The 27606-nt window shown below is 42.4% G+C and overlaps 1 protein-coding gene across 3 annotated transcripts in view; it reads right to left on the reverse strand.

Annotated features, from left to right (window-relative positions):
- The window catches only part of srgap2 (SLIT-ROBO Rho GTPase activating protein 2), a 66930-nt gene that overhangs the window by 14210 nt on the left and 25114 nt on the right, over nt 1-27606 (reverse strand). For 2 of the 3 annotated variants that reach the window (XM_059328141.1, XM_059328134.1), the window contains exons 2-10: nt 18840-19032; nt 11653-11815; nt 6079-6141; nt 3101-3316; nt 2532-2660; nt 2005-2226; nt 888-989; nt 574-771; nt 353-437 (exon numbers count right to left, since the gene is read on the reverse strand). In XM_059328141.1, coding sequence (XP_059184124.1) covers nt 353-437; nt 574-771; nt 888-989; nt 2005-2226; nt 2532-2660; nt 3101-3316; nt 6079-6141; nt 11653-11815; nt 18840-19032 — 1371 coding nt within the window. Of the gene's footprint in view, nt 1-352; nt 438-573; nt 772-887; nt 990-2004; nt 2227-2531; nt 2661-3100; nt 3317-6078; nt 6142-11652; nt 11816-18839; nt 19033-19955; nt 20167-27606 lie in introns of those variants that run through there. The other variant, XM_059328148.1, reaches the window with a different exon arrangement.

Consider the following 27606-nt stretch of genomic DNA (forward strand, 5'->3'; position numbering starts at 1 on the left):
GCACAGCTGCATCCACATATGGTCACTGTCCCTGTGACCTAGCCCTCCACTCACTCTCTCACACACACACACACACAGACACACACACACACACACAGACAGCGTGTGATTATTAGATATATTAAATCCACTCTGCTGCCCTGCATGTGTCCTGATGTGTCCCACTAAACCACTCATCTCCCTCTGATCTGTTCCCATCTCCGCCTTGGGGCACTAGACCTTTTCCTGAATCTATCTTCCTCCTACTGGGGGGTCTCCCAGTGCGTATACACACTCACACACACACTTACAGAGACGGGAGACAAGGACAACGTTTGAAAGATACGAAGGACGCTATGACCGTCCCACTCACTCTCTCCCAGGGTCTTGTCGATGAGGTCATGCTTTGCCTCCAGCTTGGTAATCAGGTTCCTGCCTTCCAGAAACTCCTTCAGCTTCTACAACACACACACACACACACACACACGCACACACACACACACACACACTGGGGTCACAATGATGCAGACAATGCTGGTATATAACTCCACTAATGCTCCTCACAAATCATTGTTAACCGTAACCAGCCCTGACCGTGAAGTAAAACTGCTCCGTCTCCTGCTGGTTGGCCCTTCGTTTGGCCAGGCTGGGCTTACTGAGATAAGATTCGCTGAAAGTGGACTTGACCGACTCCATGCTGTTGCTGTGATGGAAGCACTCGGAGACGTCGTAGTCCTCCACTGTCACCATGTCTTGGATGGTGGACAGAGTGGCCTCCATGGTTTTCTTCACCTGATGGGCGGAGAGGAAGAGAAGAAAATATGTAAAGCGAAAACTGTGATTAACACACAGCTACAAGGGGTAAAAGATTAATTCAAAATATGAGAGAAAACAGAAAGATGTCTGACCTCTTCATTCTCAATCTTGAGTGTGGAGAGGCGGGACTGCAGCTGCTGACACCTCTGGAGCAGCTCGCTTTCCAGCGGCTGCTGTGCACACACCACTCCCATCTACACACCCACACACACACACACACACACAGAACACAGAACACAGTGGAAAGTGTGACATTAACAATTTGAGATAACAGCATCACAAAAACAACTTTCCCATTGGGCAAACCCCGATCAGACAGATTGTTTTTAGCAGCTTAGGGCAGCTTTTTGTAATTATTCTAATGAGAGTGAGGCTTTTTTCTTGCTGAGCACCTAGCATTTTTATTTTTCACATTATTTGCATTGTGTTTTTGCAGGAGAGCCCTGAACTAAGAACAGAAAAGCGCCCAATGTCATCTGTGTCTTTTTCTCTTTGTCCAATCGGTTGTTTTTGTTTCTGTAGTGGAGACAACACTCATGGAGGACAAACCAGCGGTGGTTGGATATCCAGAGCTATAGATCAATTATTTGTATAAAATCGTGATTGCAAAGAAAACTGGCTAGCAATAAAGACAAATTTCTCAGGGGACTTTTTCTTGATTTTACTGTTGAAATGCTGTCTCGATATTATCACAAATTGTCACTCGGGGATAGGCAAGTATAGGTGTATATGTAGATGTATAAAATAATAATGTAATGCATACGTATAAAGATGACTAAGACTTTTATTCGTACCTTTTAGGTTTTTAGTTTTGTTGTGTATTTAAGCCGACTTCTGATTCCTTCTGCAACTGACATGCATGTGTAATAGTGTGTGACGCTAGAGTGACGTGTTTTGATAAGGGATCTATACAACTTTACCTACCAATATCACTATGATCTGAACAGAAAACAGCATGCCAATAGGAACATGAGTTCGGTACTTGAGACAGCATAATTACAATTATGCTAAGGACAGGTGATTTTGGTGGTTGCCTAGCAACACTTTTTTTTAAAAAGAGAGGCAACAAGCTGCTCTTTTCTTAAATTATAGGTTTCAACAGAAAAGGCAGTGGATTGCACCTTGCGTTTTGCAACCTGCAATAATCGCTGTGTCTGATCGGAGCACTAAGCTTGACTAATAAGAACGACTCGAGCACGAGAACTGTACCGTGTCTCCCATGTGGGACTGGAAGTCAAAACGAGCTGGAGGGCAGAAGACGTTGTTGTAGGTCTCCATCAGTTTCTGTTTGTCCCCGTTGGCCTCCAGACTCTCTGCAGCGCCCTCCAGTGTCTCCAGGCCCGAGTGTTTGGACGTCTCGACGTTCTGTTCTGCAGACAGGTAGGTCCTCAGGGCGCGGTGCAGGCTGGCATGGTAGCCTAGGTCACAGCACTGTCAGCACAAAAAAAAAAAAAAAAAATTAGAACACACGGCATGGTGTGCAAACAAAGACATGTACAACACCCTTTGATATGAGTGCTGGGAAGCAAAGAGACAAAGAGGAGAAACCACACAGAGGGGGACCAGTCTACAGCCTTCATTAGGAGAACTGAAGCTAATGTGAAGAGACCGACTGAGGGGCCACTGCAGGCTACAGTACAGCAACACTGGGACACACTCATACACACATATACGCACACATCATGTCTGCAAATGTTATCTGCTACCATGGAGTCACAAGGTGTGTTTATACTCACGTCAATGATGTCAGAGAGGTCGTGGATGTAATATTTGAAGACGCAGCTGTTGGTGGCCTCAAGAGCGAGCAGGTATTCATTCCTGGCCTTGATGGCCTTCAGCTTGTTTTCTGTGTACTTAGCTTGTCTCTGATAAGAGAGAGAGAGAGAGAGAGAGAGAGACAGAGAGAGAGAGAGAGAGAGAGAGAGAGCGAGAGCGAGAGCGAGAGAGAGCGAGAGAGAGAAAAGGGAGAGTTATTGTAAAGGAGTGAAAAAAGAAATCAGGAAATAGAGAACGAATTGTAATGACAGGTAGAGAGAGGGAAGGAAGAGAGAGAGATAATAGGTGTTAGAGTGAAACACCTCAGTATTGATTATGGATAATAAGAAGTGGAGAACCATGTTGCTGTGACAGGCCCCAGCTGGAGGAGACAAGGTCAGCAATAAGCCAGTCGTGCACTCATAAATCATTCATGAGACACACATCGTAAGTCAGGGTGACAACAGGTGGGGCACGCTGAAACAGCTTTCCTCTCACCAGTCGTTGCCCGCCCTCCCCCTCCCCCTCCCCCTCCCCCAGCCCCACTCACCTTCTCCTTCATCTTCTCGATTTTCTTGACACTGGAGCGCCGGACGGGCTTCTCGTCGGTCTTGATGGCGGCCAAAGTATCAGGGGAACGCGGCGTCTGTCGGTCATCTTGTCGACCGGATCGCCCCATCTGCTTCTCCTCCTGCTTCTCCGCATCCTTCAGCTTGGACTCTGCGTTGATGCTGTCAGTGTTGTACATGTGGTACGTCTTCATCACCTGGGAGCAGGAGTTTAGATTTGCAGGTAAACATAAGTGAGCGATTTCCCAGTGTGTGTCTTACTTCGGCTTTTGGCTCTGGGTGAGTCAGCATGAGGAGGATAGCGGAGCACTGAGGCTCAATACACAAACAGCAAAACATACACTGACAAATGGTTTTTGCACTGAAGTTCCAATATTTTGCTGCGAATGAGTCACACAACCAGCCTCCTCTACTGTACAACACTAAAGCGCCAGGACATGGTGGTACGACTGACATGAAGGGTTAAACACATGAAAGTGAGTGTGTGTGTGCAGTGTCAGCCTTATTCCAGTGACCACCACCAGAGCCATCATTATACTGCTCAAACCCGTCCACAACACTGCAGACAGACACACTACAGCGTCTATGAGTATGCATGTGAGCATGTGCGGGAGCATCACTCAAACCAGATCTATTTCTATCTTTACTATATATTTTAATTACAGCATAAGACCTGCTTTTATGGGCCTGGCTGGGCTGCAGCTATGGAGTTGCTCACTGCTCAGAACTGTGCTGTGGGAGGAAACTTTGCCCACACACACAGACAGCGAAACACACTCTGATTGCCTTGGCAGTGCCATGGACATGTGTAACCAGACGCTATGACGCTCCTGACAGCGTGAGAAGACCAAAACAACAGACAGTGTTGATGTCTGAAATATCAATGATCCAATCAAACTGTACAATTAGTTAGGAAATACACAACAGTGCCTTTCAGAAGCACGAGTGTACAGTATACAAGCTAATGTGATCCAATTCAACAGCTCTGCCATAAAGTCTGCCTTTAAGCTGCCTTCAGTTGATAAGAACTCCACTCACAGTGAGGTAGGGTGCAGAGCAGCAGAGACAAAGCACAGTGCAGGTATGGATCATTAAAAAGTTTGAAAAAAAAAAGCTGGGCTAACTTTAGCATTTGATTTAGTGAAGTTCTCACAAACCTGGGATCCCCAACGTAATGCTACCTGGGTTGTAAATTGCATCACCACACAATATTAGATTGATTCATTGGACAATTATACAATATTTGCAGATATCACAAGTGCTGCAGCATGACTTTGTTTTGGTTCGATTCAGGGGCAAACGATCGATATGAGACAATATGGACATTTAAAAAAAAAAAACTGTTACATTTATATCAACTCACAAAAAAACAATTAAAATATGAGTTTACCATTTTATTTTTGCGCTCTTCCAGATGTTTAACGAGTCACTAGAAAGTGCCATATTGCATTTAGGTGCAGATGTTTTTTATGGGTTAACTTATACAGTCTGTAATGATCTTTCAATTATGAACATAGACCATTCGCAGGATATGTTCTATCTGTGTGCTCAGTTTACTTACTCAAAACAAAACAGGGAGATTGTCAAAATAAAATCGTATAAGACGACGGTATGCATTAATGCAGTCGGATAATTCACTGATGAATCGATATAATGATCAATATTGATGGATCGTTACACCCCTAATGCTAACATTTCCTGGTGTGTTGTTAATGCTGTGTAAGTTAAGGTTAATGAGTGTTTTCTTCGATCACTCTCAACCTCCTGTATCTTCCGGCAACGTCACATACAGATGCTGAGAAACTTTGAGTTCTGTGGCAACTTCAAGTGGTAGGAGTGGCGATGATGGCGTTCAAAGTTCAACAAAGCTGTTACAGTTAATCTCAAGAAGACCATGATTGTGTGCAGCAAACTTTATAGCATCTCAATGATTTTATTGATGCCAGTAACATTGAGATACAAAGCAATAAGGAAACTGTTCGATGTGATTTGATTTCAGTTTTTCTCTTCATTCTGAAGAGTCGGCTTCTTCAAAACCAACATGGCTCAGTTCAAAATTTTGTTTCAAAACAAAACTTCTCATCTCTTCTCTGACATGATTTTGACATCAGATGATTTGCTACCACTATACTTCATGGTGATGTTTGTTAAAACAGAGAGACTGAAGTCTCCTCTGTCACTGGATTTAAATGAATGCCTCTGACTGCAGTAAATGCAGAAAAATCTTACATCTGTCATTAAAGGAATGTATAAAAATAAGACATGTCTTCTGATTAGTCTAAAAACCAGACTTTTACAGAGAGATTTGTAGCATAGTGGAGTTCATCTCATCAAAGACAAATACATCTGATTGACAAAGAGCTGTGACACTGTTAACGCAGAAAAAAGTTGGTTAACTTTTCAAGTAAAGGCGTGGACTGGCTGTCCACCTCAAGGTGTAGTTGTCAGTCTTTACAGCTTGAGAACTCACTCAAAACCATAAATGTCCATCTGCTGGGTGCTTCTGGAACTGTCAGGGAATCCCCACAATCATAAGGCTTTATCTTCTGGAGACCATGAATGTCAGTACACAATTGAATCCATCAATACTTAAACTGTTGAGACTGGATTGAAAAGTGGTGGACAGACCAAACAACAGCTTTCCCTTAAACTGTGATGGTGGCTTAAAAATCCTTAATCCTTAGCAGCTTCCCTCCCTAATCTCCATATGTTTTGTGTTGTCTATAAGCTTATTGATGTATCTCAATATTTGTATAAGATTTTTCTCCTTGTAACCGTTCCTTGGTTTTGCAATATGCTGTTAAATTTTAGCAACTAATAACACCTGTGAGGAAAAGACTGCTAACCCCGACACTGCCAGTGCAACTCCCTCTCCATTGAGCTGTACAGGATGCAAGAGATCACAACACATAATTATGGATCTACATATTTTAAATGCAATGTCAGTGGTTTCTCTTACCGTGTAAAGCTCATTAAGAACTTTCATCAGGTCCTCTTGCAGCTGCACGCCGACCTCTTTGCTCTGAAGGGATAGAGAGAGAAAAAGACGGATTAATGTAGCTCAGCGTCATTAACAGCTTCTACTGACTGTCCATCTACCTGCTCATCTGTCTGCCAGCTAATGACATCCAGACCCGCTCAGTCATGTGGTCAACCAACTGCCACATCATCAATCAAGACTAGATTATCTGGCTAAATGGAAGTGGAGGAGTCGCAAGTCCAGATAAATGAGCAAGGCAGTAATGGACCCGAAGGATGTGGACTTTAAGGTGGAAGCAGCAGATACCGATCTTTACATGTTGGCAGAAAGAAAAAAAAAAAAGAGGAAGACAGAGAGGGACGATGATGATAAAGTTGCAAGAGATGAAAAGAGACAAAAGTGGGAGGACAGGGAGTAATACAGGCACTACCATTCTTCACAAATTACTGCCCCGAGCCACGACTGATGACTGACTGATGATTTCACAGCAACCCACGCAAACACATAATTGCATTAACGGCTCTTCTTGTGCTTTAAAAGGACACCATTTAGACTGGGGTTAAACAATGACGCAAAGAAAGCTACAAGAGGAGCCATACAGTATGAACAGATTCACACGTACACATATAGAATCGACTTAAAGGGAAACTTTGTTATTTTTCAACCTGAACCCTTTTTCCCCAGTTTGTGTCTAAGTGACTTATGGGGGTCGACAATTTTGCATTGATCCAGTATTGAGTGAGAGCACCGAAGCTGAAAAATTCTGATTGTTATTATAAGTGTCTGACAAATCTTTACTTCTCACTTGATTGATGATTGTTTTTTATTCATTTGTTAACCGAGTCTCGCTCAATGAGAAATCTCGTTCTGTGGCATCTTCCACATGCCAAATATTCAGTCATTGCACTAGTTAAACTACACTTTTTCTACTCTAACAAACTCTTCCTGGCACTCCTTTCCAACATTTTTATCATTGTCTTCTGGCAACAAGTCACCTTGTAAGATTTCAGAAAAAGACTTTTCCATGAGCAAGACTCAACTACAAACAATAAAAAACAGGCTAAAAGAAAAACATTTTATTTTTTGTAGGGCTCTTTTTCCATAAGGTTGTCAGGCACTTATTATAACCATCTGAGCCTGTCAGTGACCAAAAACAAGCATTTTAGTGGACATGCATTGACATTGTGTAGTTGTACCAAGAATTACATTGCAGTCTGTTTCTAAGCTGAAGTGTTTGCCCTGAATACAGGACCAATTTCAAAAATAGTCCCTATAAGTCACTTTGACGCAAAAAAATAGGGTCCAGATTGAAAGATATCAAAGCTTAGCTTTAACTTGAAAGCAGATAGTTAACAGAAAGCAGAGGACAAGCATGGGGGGAAATAGGAGACAGCTAAAAGCAAATACAGTCAACTGGAAAAAAAAAATAGGTTAAGGAATGCAGAATAAAAGCAAGAACAGATTTCTCCAGCGCATGTTGAGCATCTGTCTAGTCTTGGAGGAGGGCACAGACGGGGGGCGGGTTGGGCTGTAGTGAGGGTTTAGAGGTAAGCCGGTTAAAAAAAAAAGGTGGTGGTAAGGTTAAAGTTGTCTCATGAAATAAAGGCAGAGGAATATAAAAGAAAAAGGAAACAGAATCATTAAACTGGGAGAACTAAAGAGAACAGAGAGGTCACAGGATGACTGTGGTTGTCCCGCCCTCGCTCTTTAAAGTGCTGTAGGAGGCTATATTAGGTGACAACAAGCCAGACCACAGCCAATCAAAAAGCAATCATCCATGGCCGAGTCCTCCTATCTCTCAACTGTGGATTTTGACCTTTGGACGTCTCTTGCCTGTGGTCGTCCGTCTGGCTCGACAACAGCAGCAACACAAACTAGCAACTAGCATGCTCCATTAGCCTCCGGTGTCTGTGGTCCAGGTTGACACTTTGTACTCATTAATACAGTTTGACTCATTAGTGCTTCCTCTCTTGCACTGACGGGATCTTATAAACACTCCCGCTGTGCTAACAGTATCATTCTGCACCACTTTTCCACACTGGCTGAGATGAATGTGATGACTTCTCTAATATGGATCATCATGTTCGAGCTGTGTGTGTGTGTGTGTGTGTGTGTGTGCGTGCGAGAGAGAGAGAGAGAGAGAGAGAGAGAGAGAGAGAGAGAGAGAGAGACAGAGACAGAGACAGAGACAGAGAGAGAGAGAGAGAGAGAGAGAGAGACAGAGACAGAGAGAGAGAGAGACAGAGAGAAAGAAAGGGAGAGAAAGAAAGAGAGAGAGAGAGAGAGAGAGAGATGTGTGTGTCATGGCCCCTGGCACAACTCTACTGGTTCTCATGCCACTGACTGGAAATGTTATAAATGAACTAATTATCTACTTAATTAGCCATCAGAGCGTTCTCTGTGTGTATGTGCATAGCCTGTTTATGACCTAGACATGATGGAAGCAACCCTCGTGCCAAAAGAAGAAGCAGCATAAGATGAAAATAGAAATCGATGCCCATGATTCAACCAAAGTTCTGGGAAAAAAAAGTAGAGAAAGTGAGATTTTCTGTATTAGATGACGGTATGTGTGTGTGTGTGTGTGTGTGTGTGTGTGTGTGTGTGTGTGTGTGTGTGTGTGTGCGTGCGTGTGTGCGTGTGTGTGTGCGTGTGTGTGTGTGTGTGTGTGTGTGTGTGTGTGTGTGTGTGTGTGTGTTCTCATCTCCTGTGATCAGAATGTACATGTACTTCAAAGACAACCTATCAGGTCAGGAATCAGCAGCCGCTGCCATGACATTCCAGGCACAGACTGCTTCACTTTGGCTACGACACACAAACTTATCTGACTATACGTGTGAGGGCTTTCTTCTGATTAAATTCTTTTCTCACACCCTAACCTCAGCCCTCCTCACTTTGATCCTTACTTTAAACTTAACCTGAAGTATTTTAACCTAGACCCAGCTTGAGGCTCTGCACACTCATACTTTGAAGAGGTAATATTCAGCAAAAATGACCTCTACTTCTATAAATATTACTCTGGAAGCTGTGCAGAACAAACAGAAAAAGTAGTCTTGGCACGTTTTATCTTCTTAGAAATTTGCTGTAAAACCTTGCCATTAAATCTACAGTTCAAGAGGTAGAGATATAAGGAACATTCACTGACTGCTTCACGTTTTTGCATTTTTACAACATTTTGCAACATTTTATTCTGTTGTAAATTTCTTCTTAAAATAGTTGAAATTGCCATTTCTTGCTCACCAATCTACACTCAATAACACATCATAACTAAGTGAAAACATTTTGAGAATTTTTTGAAAATTAATTAAAAATTTAAAACTGAAATCCCTCATTCGGACCCTTAATTCTGAAGGCCCTTCTGGCACAATTACAGCTTTGAGTTTCATGGGAAAGTCTCTACAAGCTTTGAACACCTGGATTTGGGGAGTTTATCCCATTCTTCCTGGCCAATATTCTTAAGCTCTGTCAGACTGGGAGGGAGGCGTTGGTGAACCGCCACCTACAGGTCCCTCAACAGATGTTCTATGGGGGTTTAAGTCTGGTTCACTCAAGGACAGTCAAAGGCATGTCCTGAAGCCATTCCAGCATCATCTACCCTGTGTGCTTCAGATCACTGTCCTGCTGAAGGCGAACCATCTCCCGAGTATAAGGTTGAGTGAGCTCTGGATCGGCTTTTCTTAAAGGACCTCCCTGAATTATTTGGCTGCATTCATTTTGCTTTCCTCAATTCTGACCAGTCACTCTGTCCTCAGTTTGGCAGAACAGCCAACTCAAGACTTCTTCAATTTCTGGAAGTACTGTGAAAGTGCCTGGGAAAGCTTTAGAAATGGTTCTGTACCCTTGCCCTGATCTATGCCTCACCACAACTTTATCACAGAGCTCTACAGAGTTTCTTGGACTTCATGGTTTGGATTTTGTCCTGACATGCAGTGTGAATTGATGGATTTTATTTAAAAAAACAGCTGTTTGACTTCCTTAACCATGTCCAATCAATTCAATTTGGCACAGGTGGACTCCAATCAACTTCTATACACATCTCAAGGATAATTAAAGCAAACAGGCGCACCTGGGCACAATTTGGAATGCCACAGCAAAAAGAATCTGCATAGAGATTCCAGTTTTGGATGTCAAAAAATAAATGTTTTCACTTTTTCACATTTCTTAAATCGTCAGCCAATTCTAAAAAATGATAACTGGCAAAATAAAGAATAAATAGGAATAAAATAAATAACTAAATAAACATAATTATTGTTCAATTGCTGATTAAAAATGAAAAGTGAACACCATTTTTAAATCACATCAAGCAACATTTGCAGCGTTATGAAACTGGCTTTTGATGCGAGCGCTGTACTTCCTGGTTTGCCGCGGGGCATTTTGGTAGTTGTAGTTTTTAATGCAGATAAAGACTAATGCACCTTTTGCATAGCCGTTTTGTTAGGCTTTGAATATGGAGCGTGTACATGAAAAAAGGATTAATTATTATTATTATTATTATTGCTATTACATTTATTATTATAATATTCATGAAATTCTAAAATATGAAAATATAAATATAAAATGTTGATAAATACATGTGATGTTTAGTTTAATTATTAATAGTTGATTGATATTTTGATATTTGTTTTGAAATATGGGTTATGTTATTTATTATTGTTGCTTATTGTTATTGGGTGATTGAGGTGAGTGAGCTGTGATGATCATATTATGCAAATAACTGAAACATTGCATTCTTTAATTTTTAGGTTTATTACCTGTTACTGCTATCCCTTTTCAGAAATACAAATAAACAAACAAAAGTGGAATACTGTAACTGAGTAGTATCCTTTGTGCACCGGGTTGCCCTTTCCGTGGGGAGAAAACGGAACATATACGGTGTAAAAAAAGTTTTTATAACAGCACATATGGGACAGCAGACACACTGATATGTTAGGCCTTTGATAGGCCAAAATCAGCCAATAATATCAGTGAACTGATATATCTGTCTGGCTCTAAAATAAAGTGTGCAAAAAGTGAGGAGTCTGAATACTCTCTGAAGCCGCTGTATACACACACACTGAATCCCTGCTTGTATCTCAGTGTGATGCACTGAGTTTGTGTATTTGGTCTGATATGTTCAGTCAGGAGATGAACGATTGTCTCACAGCGGAGGACTCAGCCCTGGTATTTTCTCTACAAGGTCACAGTAAGCTCTGATCTCCAGAGAAATCTCTTTATCCCCTCTGTCTTGTCCTCTCTTGTTGCCCCCCCTCTCCCTTTTTTTCTTTTAATTCCCCTCAGTTCTCCCTCTTTCTGTTCTTCCTCCACATTTCTTTTCTCTCAGCATCACTCTGCCTCATCTTTTTTTGCTCTCACACTAGGAAGGCAGAGATCAGAGGAGACAAGAACAAGGCTACTGTATGAAACAACATAAACGCTCCTGGCCCGAGGTTCAGCTGACTTGACGTCAGTCAATACATCAGCCGAGACAGAAAACAGATGCTGCAGAGATGGATGGACAGGGCAAAAACCTGACATGGATTCACCATATCGTTTGTGTGTGTTGTGAGTGTGCATTACCTTCTTAAAGAGACGTCCTGAGTCCTCGCTGATCTGTGCGAAGCGGGGGATGATGTTGTTGAGGTAAAGGTCAGACAGTGTGGCGTGGTCGCGGCTCTCTCTCTTCACCTGAAGCAGCAACAGGTTCCAGCAGTTCACTGGGGATAAAATGCTGTGCTCCTTCCTACACACACACACACACAAAGAAATAGAAAAAAACACAGAGTCTTAAAATGTATTCAAGGGCCTCCGAGCATCTTCTCAGATAAATGACTAGCATTAAGTCTCTTTCATCTTCTAATTTCCCCTTTCATCCTGCTGATAGATGTGCACACACACATATACACACACATGCCTACTTTCTGTTAAATGTAGCGACAAGCATACTTGACAAAAACAAACTTTTCACACGCTGTTTTCACAAAGATGGCACAAGACATTGGGATAAAAAAGACAGGGAAGGCAGAGAATGCCCGGAGAGATTAATACACACACACACACACACACACACACAGACACACACAGACACACACACACACACACACACACAAAATCCGCGAGCCAGCCCAAACAGGAGATTCAGCCAGGGTACAAAACCCAGCAGGAAGAGGGAAGACTCCCCCACAAGCACAGCTGTCGCAGAGGAATAAAAGAAAAAAAGAGCAAGGCAGAAAGAAGACAGAAAGAACAAGAATTAAAGATAGTAATGATTTCACCAACAGTATAATAGCTCAATAATGTTTCATTGTCTTTCCTTCCAGTGCCCATAAGGCCATTTCACAAATGCAACGCTTTCAGTGCCCTGCTTACACAACAACACAACCCCTAGTGTGGTTTGTGTGTGTGTGTGTGTGTGTGTGTGTGTGTGTGTGTGTGTGTGTACAGTATGTGTGATGGATGATCCACGGATGATCTAGTGGGTAAAATGGATTATGAGTGAGTGTAAGTGGATGAAAGAAGGCCTTTGTGCCGTTAAGAGCAGCTTTAACTGGATAGAGACAGCAAAGAGCTGCAAGGCATTCACATCACACATCACACACACACACACACACACACACACACACACACACACACACACACACACACGGGGGTCAGGAAAAGTAGAGCAGTGACCCAAGCATCCACAAGGTCAGACGGACAGAGAAAGTCTTTGACCGAGGGGTATAAAGTGGGGGCGGTGTGTGTGTGTGTGTGTGTGTGTGTGTGTGTGTGTGTGTGTGTGTGTGTGTGTGTGGGAAAGTGGGGCCTGATGAGATGAGTCATAGACAGTGATGTGATATGCTGGTACTGGCTGCCACTGGTCAGATGGTCAGATGACTAACTGTGTAATAACAATGATTTCAAGGAAAGGGGGGAAAAAATCCACCTACACATATTTTACAAAGCCCAAATGCTGAAACTTTCCACATGCCGCGTGCTAAACTTGAACGTTGGTCATGTGGACACACGTGTGTTTGTACCACTTTCTGCTCCAACTTCTCTCTGCTGTCTGTGTCTTTTCCTGTGTGTCTCTCTTCACCGGTTGCACAACATTTTTCTCCACAAAAAAAAACAAAACAGGGCTGCAGTTCCTCTATTTACTCAAGCAACTGGCCTCTAAGCCTGCATGTGACATGTCACCCTCAGCCCACCAGTGATCTCCATGGTAATGGCACTGCAGCACCAGGTGAAATATCACCTCACTCTCTCTGACCCAAAGCTATCACAAAGTAAACACTGAAATGTCACCGGCCCTTTCGAAGGTCCCATGGTGCATGCTGCGAACATAGTGAGGCCTCGGGTCAGGTGCTGCCAGTGACTCACATTGGGAGGAAAATGCTAAATGGTCATTTTACATTCAGGATCAAAAACGCATGGCATTAAGCAGGGCATCGCTGTCGGCATGTTAGTAAAACTGATGCAAATGGAACAGTTAAATGAGCCGGCTGAGCTAAAGATCAGGTTCAACTGCTCTGCTGAGGCCACAGCCTGGAGATACACTTGTGGTTTGAAGAAGAATTTTAGAATTTGATTGACGCAAGGATGCATGAAGAATCAGGTCTGGCTGCACAAAATACATACAGAATACACTGTCAGAAATGTTTTTATGTTTGACTTTTGAGGAGACTGTGTTTGTTTGTTGTTGTTGTTGTCGTTTTTCTTTTTGTGCATATGTTTTTTTCTAATTTTAATCTATTTTTTTCCGATCCATAAATAAAACATAAAAAATAGAGCAGGGGAACGATTTATATTTATATTTTTACATGATATCATATCGTTGCATTACTTGGTTTCTATTCCTAGTTTTAAAAAATGCAAATAAACTAAGCTCCAGCATAGTTTTGGCAGGTAGCAATTGTTCTTGCAGCTCAGCTAGTATTTATTGGTCATGTTTCATGCAGTCTGCTGACAAATTAGGAAGACACCCACAGCGGAAACAGCTGATCAGTCATGTGAATTAATGTTCACCAGAACGTATTTAATAAAGACATTTCCATATCTCATTTAGGGCATCAACTCTTTTTTCACAGAGACAAAAACCACCTCATGTGAGCGTAAAACCTTTTTTGTGCAATTGAGGAAGTTTTATCCATTTTTTGTTTCTATTCAGCTTTTCTAATGAGATACAAGGAGTCCAATTCAAATGCTGATTTTCCTAATGTATCATGGTTTTATTGAATTTTGGTTTCAATTCCTGGCAATCTATTTTAATAATAAAAGAAACCTCAGAATGTGGAAGGAACATCTGATGAACAGCAGTTTGTGGATCAAGAAAAAAGTAAATGCTTTCAATCTTGCCATACTCGAATTGCTTAGTCTTTTACAATAGTCTTTATTTGACTTGGTAATAAAGGCATTAGCTAATTCTGGGATGTTTTAACTGTGACTGGGGTCATCCCAGATGTATTGTATTTGTACTAAACATATTTACACAACAGATGTAGCTGTTTCCAGTCCACGTGTGGTCATACAACCAAGTGGTCTTTAGAATCAGAACCCAGAACCCACATTGCATATTAACAGTGAAGCTGACCTAATATTTAGCATAAGGATAGGCTTTGAATCAGTGTGCAACTTGTGAGGGCTTCTCCATGTGACCAATCAGCCTGTCAGCCTCAGGGCCAAACACACACACACACACACACACACACACACACAAAATATGGTTAAACCGTGTAACCCCACCACCACTGCTGTATGCAGACTGCCAAATAGCAGGAATACCAGGGGTCTCCACGGGATCAACACACACACAACCCTCACACCCCACATTGCTTGGAGCACCATCAACGCCTGGCTTTACGGAGAAACAGACACACACACACACACACACACACACACACAGACACACACACACCTACATTCATACACACAAAAATACACATGCATAACCGGAAAATAGCTGGAATTCCAGCGTGGCACCCGGACTGAGCAGCAGCAGATGCATGGAGACTGTTAAATACACAGATGTTGAATGAAGAGAAAAGCAAAAAAGCGAGAGGGAGAAGAGCAGAACGAGAAATGAAAAGCAAAGCTTGAACACTTTTCAGTTGGTGAATTGCATTTTTTTATTTGGTTTTGACATGCTGACAGATTATGACATGAACAGACCTGCAGAAGCAGCTGACCTGCTCGCCAACATTTTTTTATTCTCCGTCCCTTGCCCTCCCTTCTCCTCCACTCTCTTTCCCTCCCCCAATATGCAACACAGGGAAACACACACTCTGCAAATGTCTCTGTATTGATCTAAGCTGGAGGGTGTGTGTGTTGTAAATGAGTGTGTGTGTTGGTGGGGTATGTCCTCTTGGCTGGAATTGGGTTTCGTTTAGAGGCCCTATCGATCCCTTTTAGTCTGTGCCTGCCTGCGTGTGTGTGTGTGTGTGTGTGTGTGAGTGTGAGTGTGAGTGATAGAGAGAGAGAGAGAGAGAGAGAGAGAGAGAGAGAGAGAGAGAGAGAGAGAGAGAGAGAGAGAGAGAGAGAGAGAGAGAGAGAGAGAGAGAGAGAGAGAGAGAGAGAGAGAGAGAGAGAGAGAGAGAGAGAGAGAGAGAGAGAGAGCATGGATGTGGATTTGCCCCCAGCAGAGAAATAAATGTTTCTGGAAAAGTGCATGATGCATGAGAAAAGAGAACAAGAACGGTGAGGGGAAAAAAAGAGGAAGGTGGCTGCAGAAGAGGTTGTGGTTAACAGGAAGGCAGAGAAAAAAAAAAGACACAAAAAAAGTTGGCTATGACAAACACCTAGAACACTGCTAAAGTCAAATAAAATTACAAGAAAGAAAGTTTTTCCTAATGGTTCTCTTTAACAAACATTAATGGGTTTTCCAACCAATTTTATAAACAGCAGTAAAACACATGCTGTGTCTTTATAACCTTAACAAAACTAGACACTAGAGCAGGGTCCTAAGACATGTAGATGTGACAAAGAATACAAATATATTAGGGGTGCTTCCCATTTAGCTCAAGTGTCTCCCCCTTCTGTTGCATCTTGGCTCTTAAAACATGGAAGAATGAGGAGTGGTACCTACTGAAGGGGTCAACTTTGTACAAGGCACCATTTTAAATAGCAACCAATTACTGATAACACACAGCTGTCCTACTGATCATGACACACTTGACTTGATGCAGCGACTCGTGTCCCTGTGGGTTGTTTGGGGGGTTAAAAAACCCCACAGTACTGCAGTAATGATGTATTAATGATACTGCAGTAATGATCACAGAGCCCTACAGCCCGTTCAGATCAGCAGCAGCGATCAATCATTAAAGACATTCTCATCGACTGGGTGGTGACACCACTGCATGAATTACACCTGTGTCCTCTTGCTCAAAACTGCTCCGCATTTAAGGAATTAAAACATCCTCAATGATGAAGGATCTTGGGTAATTTCCAAGTCAGACATATTTAGCTAAATGGAAAGCACCCTTCAAGCCTCCTTTTATCTGTGGTGCAGCTCCACTGAATTTGTGTGTGTGGTTTATGATTAGCTTGCAGTCCAGTGTGGTTTTACCCACAGAGAAACCAAAAATGACCAAATAAATGATAAAAGAGAAGCTGTTGAGCTCCAGTGTGTATTTGTATGTATCTTATGTATAGTGATGAAGCAAGTGAGAGAGATAGAGGGAAACAAGAGAGAGATCGACCTTCTGTGGTCAGAGAGAATCCCCGTTTGGGCAAGGTTACACACACAGCAAGACACTGCAAAAATAGTCAGAGCACAAAATCACCACCTGGCCATTTCTGGCTAAATTAACAGTTAAGCACGCACAAGCATACACATACACACACTTACAGGACCTCGCTGGTAACAGAAGAGAGCGTCCTAATGAAATGTGCATGCATAAATTATTACTGTTTCATTACATCAAACTGGGAAGCAGTGAGTGATGCAAGTCAGTATTTGCTAGACTGGAACACACGAATAATGTCCTAGCACACCATCCTTCTTGGCCTCCTCATCGGTTCCATTTTTGGCCTGTCTCTACTTCTCTTTTCTCAGGAAGGAAGTCACTAATCTTAAAAGTACTTTACAAAGTTTACAGGGCTAAATAAAGAACTTAGAGAAAGATTTTCAATCTTTTCATCTTATTTTGAATCTTCAAAAAGGAAGATTATTGCTGTCAAATTCCTGCTTGGTATTGCACTATACTCTACTCAACTTCTTTTTTTTCCATCAACAAAAGCAGTGCACGGTAGTGAGTGTTTTTTTTTAACACCTCGGCTGAGGTTCCAAGCAAACTGAGCAGATACAAGGTGGGAAACGCTATTTTTGGATTCACTTGAACCAGATTTTAAAAAATAGCACCACACAAAACTACACCCTACACTACACCACACAGTACACTTAACCAAAACTACGTACACTGAGCCCTACACTACCTCCTACCATACACTATAAATACTATGCCATATATAACCCCCTACACTATATATACTATACCCTACACTATATATAGTACACCCTACACTATATATACTATACCCTACACTATATATAGTACACCCTACACTATATATACTATACCCTACACTATATATAGTACACCCTACACTATATATACACTATACCCTACACTATATATAGTACACCCTACACTATATACACTATACCCTACACTATATATAGTACACCCTACACTATATATACTATACCCTACCTACACTATATATAGTACACCCTACACTATATATACTATACCCTACCTACACTATATATAGTACACCCTACACTATATACACTATACCCTACACTATATACAGTACAACCTACACTATATATACTATACCCTACACTATATATAGTACACCCTACACTATATATACTATACCCTACACTATATATAGTACACCCTACACTATATATACTATACCCTACACTATATATAGTACACCCTACACTATATATACTATACCCTACACTATATATAGTACACCCTACACTATATATACTATACCCTACACTATATATACACTACACCCTACACTATAAATACTATGCCATATTTACCCCCAACACTATATATAAACTACACACTATAATATGCCAAATATTACCCCGTACACTATATATACTAAACCCTGCACTATAAATACTACGTCATATATTACCCCCAACACTATATATACTACATCCTACACTATAAATACTACGCCCTACACTATATACACTACATCCTACACTATATATACTACGCCACATTACCACCAACACTATATATACTATGCCCTACACTATATATACTATACCCTACACTATATATAGTACACCCTACACTATATACTATGCCATATATTACCCCCAACACTATATAAACTACGCCCTACACTATATATACTATACCTTATACTATATAAACTACACCCTACACTATGTATAGTACACCCTACACTATATATACTATACCCTACACTATATATTCTATGCCATAAATTACCCCCTACACTATAGATACTACACCCTACAAATCACTACAGCGTACATTGGATAAAGTGGTTGTTGATGTAAGGATTCAGCAGGTGTAGCATTACAGAAGATGTCATGGCAGTTTCATGTGACATTACTATGGCAATCAGCTGACAATCCCACCTGTGCTGAGGGGGTACTATATTCAGTGGATACCAAAAAATATATAAATAAATAACTGATACCAAAAGTTAATTGAGTCAAGTAAAAAAGTCAGTAAGTCAGTGTGTGTGTGTGTGTGTGTGTGTGTGTGTGTGTGTCCGTCCCATACTTGAGTAGATGGTCCTTGGTGCTGCGGGTCTTGGTGAGGAACCTCTCGGCCAGCTTCTCAAGGTTGCGGCTGTAGTCCACCTCGATCTCTGCCTTCTTCCTGAAGAAGTCCTGCAGGTCCTGCAGCAGCTGCACCCTCAGCTCACACTGTTGATCCAGACACTTGAGCTGCTCCACCAGCTGGGCACGGATCTCTGCCGGGAGGATAAAGAGACAAATGAGTTTAATTTCTTTCTTAACTTCACTATACCAACCACAATCGAGGTGTAATCAACACATCAAGCCCACAATGGACAGCCTACACAGAATGCTTGTTCTGAAATTAAAGGCCTCTTTTCTCTAAACAATGTGAAGTACATGCAATTATCCATACAGCTGGGGGAGCAGGGTGCATACATTACAGTTGACAGTGCAGGGGTATCATTAAGATAAATGCCAAAACAATGTGTAAGATGCTAAAGTCTTTACAGCTGATGTGGTTGAAGCTCAGCTCCAGTGAAACACCTGGCAGAGACCTGACAATCAGCCCGGAGTCTTGGCTGAAATCCACCCCCCTCCCACCAGCTCGCAAAGCACAGACCGCTGTGCATGTGTGTTCAACATCACATTTATACGCATGTGTGCATTTGTGTATATGCGATCAGCTTTCCTCTTCCACGCACAGATCTCCAGAGGCAGTCATTTATCCCAGCTTTTCACTTTTCATTTTCCCCCTGCCTCCTTTCCCTCTCCCTCCTCCATGCTGCTCTCCACTCTGGCCTCAAATTAATAGAGTGCACTCAGTGCAGACACACTCAGTAACCATATTCAATCACTGGATACAAAAAAGTCCTCTGGAGAGTCCTGCCCACTGCAGTTATAGACTGGGTACACACAAAGTGTCTGAAGCAACACGTGCACACACACACACACACGCGCACACACACACACACACACACACTATGATGTGATAAGCTGGATCAATGCTGACAGCTGACAGATTAATGCTATGCTCTCATAGCTGCCTGCCAATGCTGAGTACATGCATCCTTTTCAAAGAGTTAAGAAACAACACACTTCTCTAATCTTCGGCCTGTGCAGCAGTTTCATCATGGTTAGTTTACCACAGCCGTCCTACCTTTACAACGCTGGCTGTAGAGAAAACGGACAGTTTTGGCTTCCATCCTGGCTTCAGTGCGCTGTAGAGTCCCCTTACATACACACTAATTCAAACACACACCATCACAGGCGAGCAGACAGACAGTCAGCCGTCCGTCCGGCCCGACAGCGGCTGTTGATGCTGCCTTTGTGTTTAACAGCTGAGAGTGCAGTTTGTCATTACCACAAAGAGAAGTGGGATATCTAAATGTGTCTGTGACTACCCCGTTCCTCCCCCCCGCTTCGTCTCCCCACTTCTCCCTCCCTCTCTCTCTCTCATAAACACAGACCTAAACATTGTGCCGCTAGCCAGCGGCTGCGTCTGCTCACAGTCATTCTTTACTGATTAAAAGGCCTGACGGTACGGCGCAAACACTCGAATATGCAACGAATAAATGCACAGACACAGTTGACGTCGGCGCTAATGACCTGGTGCGAATATTTGCTTTGACAACATGTATTATTGTCTCGTGGTCTCTGTGTGTTTTCGTATGTAATTTCCTCATTGCACAGCACTGTCAATGATGGGGAGTGAGTCAGTGTCCCGCCTCTCAAGGCCTCGACACAAAACCTTGAGATGGCGGCCTTGTAATTAGCCGACCCAAGACAACAACACACACAGCATGCACAAACATATTAAATGAAAAATAAAGACCTCCCATCCATTAGGAGCGTATGAAGGTAATAGAAAGGATACAGTATTCAGCAGGGGGGTCGCTTCAGGGCTGGAGGATACTGACATCACTCCCATGTGACCCCAATGTTTAGAAAGCAGGTTTAATGGGGGTAAGATTAATTTAACAGGGTCCAGGGTAACAGTCACTTTAGGATGAAGAGTGGTTCTGGCACCACGCTCCATTTACAGAATATACAGCTATGTGGCTCAACCAGAGCTAACCCTGAGCTCTCCACGCTATAGCTTGTTGATACTGGCTGTTAAACTGATTTCCCTGAGGGATCTAAAAAAAGAGTCTTCATCCATCCAGCCAGTGTTATCGCCCAAACAGGAGAGGAGTGTTGGCTGGGAGACGGGGAGCTTGGTACAGCATAGAGGAGAGATGCCGTCAGAAAAGATCGATGCAGGTCTTCCTTTCAGCCTCATCCTTCTGTAACGGTCATCATCCCCCTGAGCCAGTAAGAAGTGGGATGTGAACTGGAATGTGACGCCTCCACCCCCTCCAGACAGCCCAGTCACATTTTCCAGGCAGATGAGAGCAGGTCTTGTAATCGGGCTCTGGGATTCTACTTTACTGATGCTCTCTTTCTTTTTTCTGCCTTCCTCATCCTCCTCCCCCTCCTCTTCCTCTGTCTGTAGTGCTGAGGGCTGTCTGGCTCTGTCTGCAGGGGCCTTGTCTGTACAATTTTCACTTTCACTGTCCTCCAGTCCTACTAAAACCACAACCGAAACTAGACTACACAAGGAGATGGTGCAAAACCTTTAAAACAGCTCTTCCTGTAGCCTATTATCGCATCTAAATTGTTACTCTCAATGCAATTACAAAAAGTTTACAGAATTCATTTATACCCACAGCAACGTCACTGTTTATTTAAAAAATTGTTCATATTAACTTTGATTATATGTTTTGACTATGATTACTGAATGAAGTTTACGTGAGTGGATGTGTAGATGATAACACTAGATTATCTAAAAAAAAAAAAAGAAGCACTTTTAAGGAGCATATTCCTAACCTTAAGGACACAACAGTTAAAATTGTGCATTTTATGAAATGTCAAGACTTTGTATGAACCCTGTACAATCATATTTTAATCCCAAGGCTGCACAGATGAAACAACAAGAAAGAAAATCAACTCCTCCTCTACCTGAAGCTATTACAGCACTCTTAACTGGTAATTTAGCTGACTAATTGATCTTTATGGTCTCGGTTGAATATTTCTTTTGTTGATTAGTAGGCTAGTTTGTTTTTTTCATGCAGAATGACTTTTTTTGACAAAAATGTATGAGCAAATCTCTGCAAAACACAAGACATAAAGTGGTATTTTGCATGATTCTTTTCAAGGAAACTACATTTTACAGATCTGGTGATTAGTCAACGAAACTGTGTGTTGAATTGGAATTTCTACATTTTTCATATGTAAAGTAACTGATCAAACTGAGAAATCCTGTTTTAAAATGTACGCCCCTTCCTGATTTGTTCCCTGGTGTAGAACTAAATATATACATTCTACAGCTACATACATTTACACATGTGTCATGTGACTCAATTTCTGGCCATAACTCAAACATCCACAGACAGCTGACAGCCTCATCTGTCAAACAGTTCATTGTTGATTCTGATGGCCTTTTGTTTAGTCAAGATCTTTGTTTGTTTCCCTTCTGTTACTGAAGCCCAGTCAGAGCAGCCACCTGTTATCTTGTTTTGACACTGAGTGTAGGTGAGAGGGTGAGATCATGTGATAAAAATGTATAGCCTCCATATGTCTCTATGCAGAAACTGTGTGAGCGTGAAATGGCAGAAATCTCTCTCAAACCATTTCACCCAAACCTGCCCCTCCTCATCATCTATTATTGATCAGCTTGTTTATCCTGACCCAGAAACAGGAAGATTAAAATAGAGTGAGATGATGGATGGAGACAGCGTAACCAGAGTAGAATGATATTACCAGCGTGGTCAATGCCTGCTGTTAATTTTGCAGTGTGCAGACATGTTGCTGCATACAAATGTGTGGATGGATACTCTAAAGGGAATAAAACTAGAAAGGGAAATAAAGATGCTGCCAAAAGCCAAGCCAACCATTCACATAGTCCCATTTTGGCAAGCACAATGTGGAGCCTGAAAGTCATGCTTTCTCTGCAACATCACCTTTTATAGCTGAAGTTAGTTTCTGAAGCAAACATACCACCAGCTTTAGGCTGTTTGGTTGGAAGCTGACAGAAGTGATGGCGGTCCTGGATGCTGTTCTGAGCTGGCCTAAATACAGGAGCCACACATACTGCTGCTAGCACTCATTATACCTGAAAACACCCTGGGCTATTGGCACAACACACACACACATACACACACACACACACACACACACACACACACACACAGCGATGTGACACCGTGAGTCCAAGCTGTCACCCTGAGTTGTTTTGACGGCAGCTCTCCAGCCTGCACTTGGAAACCCCACCCCAGACCTGTCCTCTTCTATTACTGGACTGATATTTGGACACAGACACACACAGAGACACACAGAGACACGCACAGACACACACACACAGATTTTGTTCTCAATTGCTAGTTTCATGTCTTTTTCAATACAGCATGATGTTAATTTTTTATAAAATTATGGTCCCATTTAGAGTAAAATAGATGATAAAGAATATCTAAAGCAGATATGATTTAGGGAATGGGAACCTTGTGATCGACAGATTGCTACAGTGGTCCGTGTTTTCATTTATGAATTTTGGCCCTGACGATCAAGAGTAGTTTAAATTAAAATAGGCCGGTGAAATATATCTAATGTGGTCACTTCTGGCTCTAAGAACCAAGATGGTGAGTGGCAACGACCAAAATGTCAAACTCAAGGCTTCAGAATAGTAGCCCACAAACCAATGGGTGACAACATGTTGTCAACTTCTTATATGCCATCTATGTTTCACACGCACACGGCAACTGTTTAACAAGTAGATGTGAGTGACAAGGCTTGAACTGGCTGGAGAGGCTTAGGTACAAACAACAGAGGAAAGATAAATTAGCAAATCACGCTGTTTTTGACGATGATACCTTTTGCTAATACAACAACTACAACTACAACTACAAATACTACAACTTTTTCTCTCCTGATAAAGACTTCAGAACCCAACAATGAAGCAATACCAGTACTGTGGCACTAAAACTGAGTCTGCCACCTACTTTGACTGAATGAATGTTAGTGATGGCAGAAACATTAGACGTGTCGTGTTCCCAGAATTTACTTTGGCGAGTCCTCTTTTGTCATCATCGACAGAAACTAAGGTAAAAAACAGGAAAAATGAGGCCCAGGTTGTATAAACTGGGATAATCCTTTAAACACAAGTCTGTCTGCCAGCTTTGGGGGTTGAGTGCCCGCAACCTGTGCCAGGTAATCAGTGAACACAGCGGTAACATAGGAGCACACACACACACGCACACAGACACACAACTGGTAACTAGTTTTAGGAAATCCAAGACTTCCAACCAGGAGATCTAGCTATCGGCAAGGTAGAATATCACCCATTCTGTTGTGTTTTTGTGTGTGTGCGTGTGAGCACGCTGTGTTTATGCAGTAAGGCCTGGTCTTTGTTGCTCGGGGGGCTGATACTGCAGTACAGAGCGGTGGAGAAGAGGAGGGGGAGCAAGAGGGGGTGGTAATGGTTTTGAGTTGTACCACTGTGAGCTCATACTATTGTCCTCAGAAGAATGAAAGAAGCAGAAAGAAAAGGAGAAAGAACAGAAAGCAGTGTAAAGGGGGGAGTAAAGGGGGGCGAGGGGGGCACTGCGTCACTGTGAATAATATGTCCATTCATCCCTGTACACACAGGAAGAGAGGACAGAGAGACAGGAAGTCAGTCGGACCAGTTCATTGCCAGTAGGGAGCACACGGGAGGGGAGGGTCATACTAAAACAACTACAGGAAGCATGTGTGTGTGTGTGTGCAGCAGGATGGGGGGTTGGACTGAGGTGTGTGTGTGTGTGTGTGTGTGTGTGTGCGTCTGTTTCTTCAAATGAAAGGGCCTGAAGAAAAACAGGCAGCTGTGGAGTTCACCAATATAAACCTCCGAACCTGAAACCAGCCAGGAAAAGAGGGGAGAGAGACAGAAAGAGAGAAACTGGGCCAGAGGTTTGCAGGTTGGAAGGGGGGCAAGTGTGTGTGTGTGTGTGTGTTCGTGTGAAACGTGTATCTGGAGGAGTGTGCGCGCTTACGCACACATTTGTGTGTGTGTGTGTGTGTGTAGCGAAAATTGGATGGCGGAGATGTGATTTTTCGGCGGTTGAACGAGAAGGTAGTCTGAAGCCTCAGGTTGCAGGTAGTATTTCCTAATAAGATTCTTCAGCAGGGTGGAATCTATTAGTTCCAGACATGCCTGCCTAATACTGCTTCGCTGTACATACACACACCATATGCACACGCACACACACACAAGAACAAGTGAGTGCAGAGGAGAGTAGAGGAAAAGATAGAATTACAGTACAGTAAGTGTTGGAGGGAAAACTATTGCAGGAATGGAAAGATTCCAGCCAATGTCTTTTCCTTGGGTCTTGACTTTCCTCTGAAAACAAACACACACGGACACACACTCACACACACACACACACACACACACACACACACACACATACACATTCAAACCTATATAGGCATTTCCTCTCGCACCAAGAGCTTGAAACCTTTAGGAAAAGCAGTGTCGTCTTAAGGAGGCAAGTTAACTGGCTTAGTGACTTTTAGACATGGAAAACCATGCCGAATCCAAACCACGGCAGACCTGCTCTGTGTGGCAGAGGAGAGCAGAGCGTCAGACATGCAGAGCCCAGAGATATAAGAGCTACTCTCTGCTGCTCTTCAGCATTAATAAGTAAAGAACAGAAGATGTTAGGGGTAAAAGTTATTGGTGTCTCTTTGGTAAATTTCTCTTCTGGCCCAACTTTTAGAACTGAGAACAACAAAGTAGGATGCTTTCAGCCAGGCAGGGAACTAAACCTCTGACCCCTCTCAGCTTTTAGTTTTCACTTCCACAAAAATAAACTCTGCACCATACACCAACTTAACCACTGATGACACAGGAAATACAAAAATGGATTATGAAAGTAGGGCGCACTGACATAAAAGCCCAAAATCTGAGCTTTCTGGAAATATTTCCCATCATCATTAGTAAACGTTTTGTTAATAATGAATGAGCAAAGTTTGTAGAAAAAGAAGCAGGCCTCCTTAAAGGAAGAGTTGGACATTTTAGAAAATGCTCTTGGAGTTAGATGAAACTGGAAGTGAAGGAAACAGGGTAGCTAAAGTCCTCTACCAGCCAGCCCTAAATCTCACTAATTAACACATTACAACTCACTTGTTTAAGGTGTTATATATAACTTTTCCATTTTAAAATGTGTTAAAACTGTTAGACACATGTTAAAACATTTTGTTGAGATGTATTCTTACAATATCCCAACTCTTTCCAACAGTTTTATAACCTAGAAAAATCATTTTTTAAATCCAAGATAATGGCCCATTTCATTCGGATGCATGAGTCAGCATTGTGATTTCCCGCCAGAATGTGTCATAAATTGAGTTTGTTTCCATTTTCAAGCCACATTTAGAATTACAAACCTTTTAGATATTGGCTTGTTTTAAAACTATATATTTTAACTTGATGATTTCAGTCATCAGATATCTGGATCTTAAATATTAGAGAACTCTTTGACTAAACAGCGTTGGAGAAATACTGATTTCTAACATGAAACTGCTTTATTCAGTGTTTGAAGACTTGAACTCTTAGATAATTTGGTTCCTGGTATTTAAAAAAAACAGGAGAAGCTGACTACAATGCTAAGTGGTGGAAACAACAACTCCCATTATCACATCTGTCTTTTGTTGTTGATTTGATTGAGAGAGCAGCAAAAACTTACATACTGTGATTTTATTTCAGAACAGAAACCATGTAAAAACATCAAATTGCGTGCCGGAATACATCTTGGATGGCTCAGTGGCTTCATGGAGTCTTGGCTCTGACAAACATGAGAGTGGCATTGATGTATTAGTGCATGAAAATCACCATTACTTGTCAATGTTGCACCCTTCATGGTGGCTGTGAGAGAGTAAAGCGGGAGAGCAGGAGGCTCCGTGAGAGCAGAGAGAAAAGAAGGTGACAGGGAGGGAGTGTGGTGAAGTTAGTGTGGGGGGTAGTCCTCAGCGGGGGTACATTCCTCTGCACCACTACTCAGATCAGGAAGTCATTAACCCTTTACTAGCCAGGCGAGATGCTTCATCTGCAGCAGGATGACAGCTCGCAGCAACAGGAAGGAGAGAGGACTCCTTGTGGAAGATGAGAGGGGTGTGTTTGTGTGTTTGTGTGTTTGTGTTAATGCATCTGTGGGCCACAGTCTGAGCCATGTGGGCTCTCGTCAGGGTTCCTTGCACTCCGTGAGCTGGGAGCACAGGTCAGGGGTCAGGGGTCAGCAAAGTTACCGGAGGGAGTCAGTCTCCCACGTCAACCAACTGGTGGAAAACACCTACAACAATAGAAGTATCAATTTCCCCCTCTGACTAATGCTAAAGTAGATTTAACTAATGCTACTGCATGTATCTACTCTTCTCTCCACGTTGGAATAAAGGAGACTATTCAAAGTCTCTATTGCTAACACTTAGCCCTCCTGACACCGGCAGCCCTTTCCTGCCACCTCATGCTCTGATTCCTCTCCGGTGGGGGCAGAGGCTGGGCTCTCTATGCATAATGAAAAAGGCTGCTTATCAAAAGTTAACTAGCTCCTCACCCATTTACAGCCCATGCCTGCTCTACTAACCCAGACTGGGAAAGGCGCTGACAGACTGAGGTGGGGGAGGGGGGTACGGCTCACACAGACTGGGGAGGGAAGAGATTCAAATAAGATTAGGGTTGCAGCCAATGATTATTACCGCTGCCAAGGAGGTTATGTTTTACGTTTGTTTGTTTGTTTGTCTGT

The sequence above is a fragment of the Centropristis striata genome, chromosome 3, assembly GCF_030273125.1.
Source record: "Centropristis striata isolate RG_2023a ecotype Rhode Island chromosome 3, C.striata_1.0, whole genome shotgun sequence".
Classification (NCBI taxonomy): domain Eukaryota; kingdom Metazoa; phylum Chordata; class Actinopteri; order Perciformes; family Serranidae; genus Centropristis; species Centropristis striata.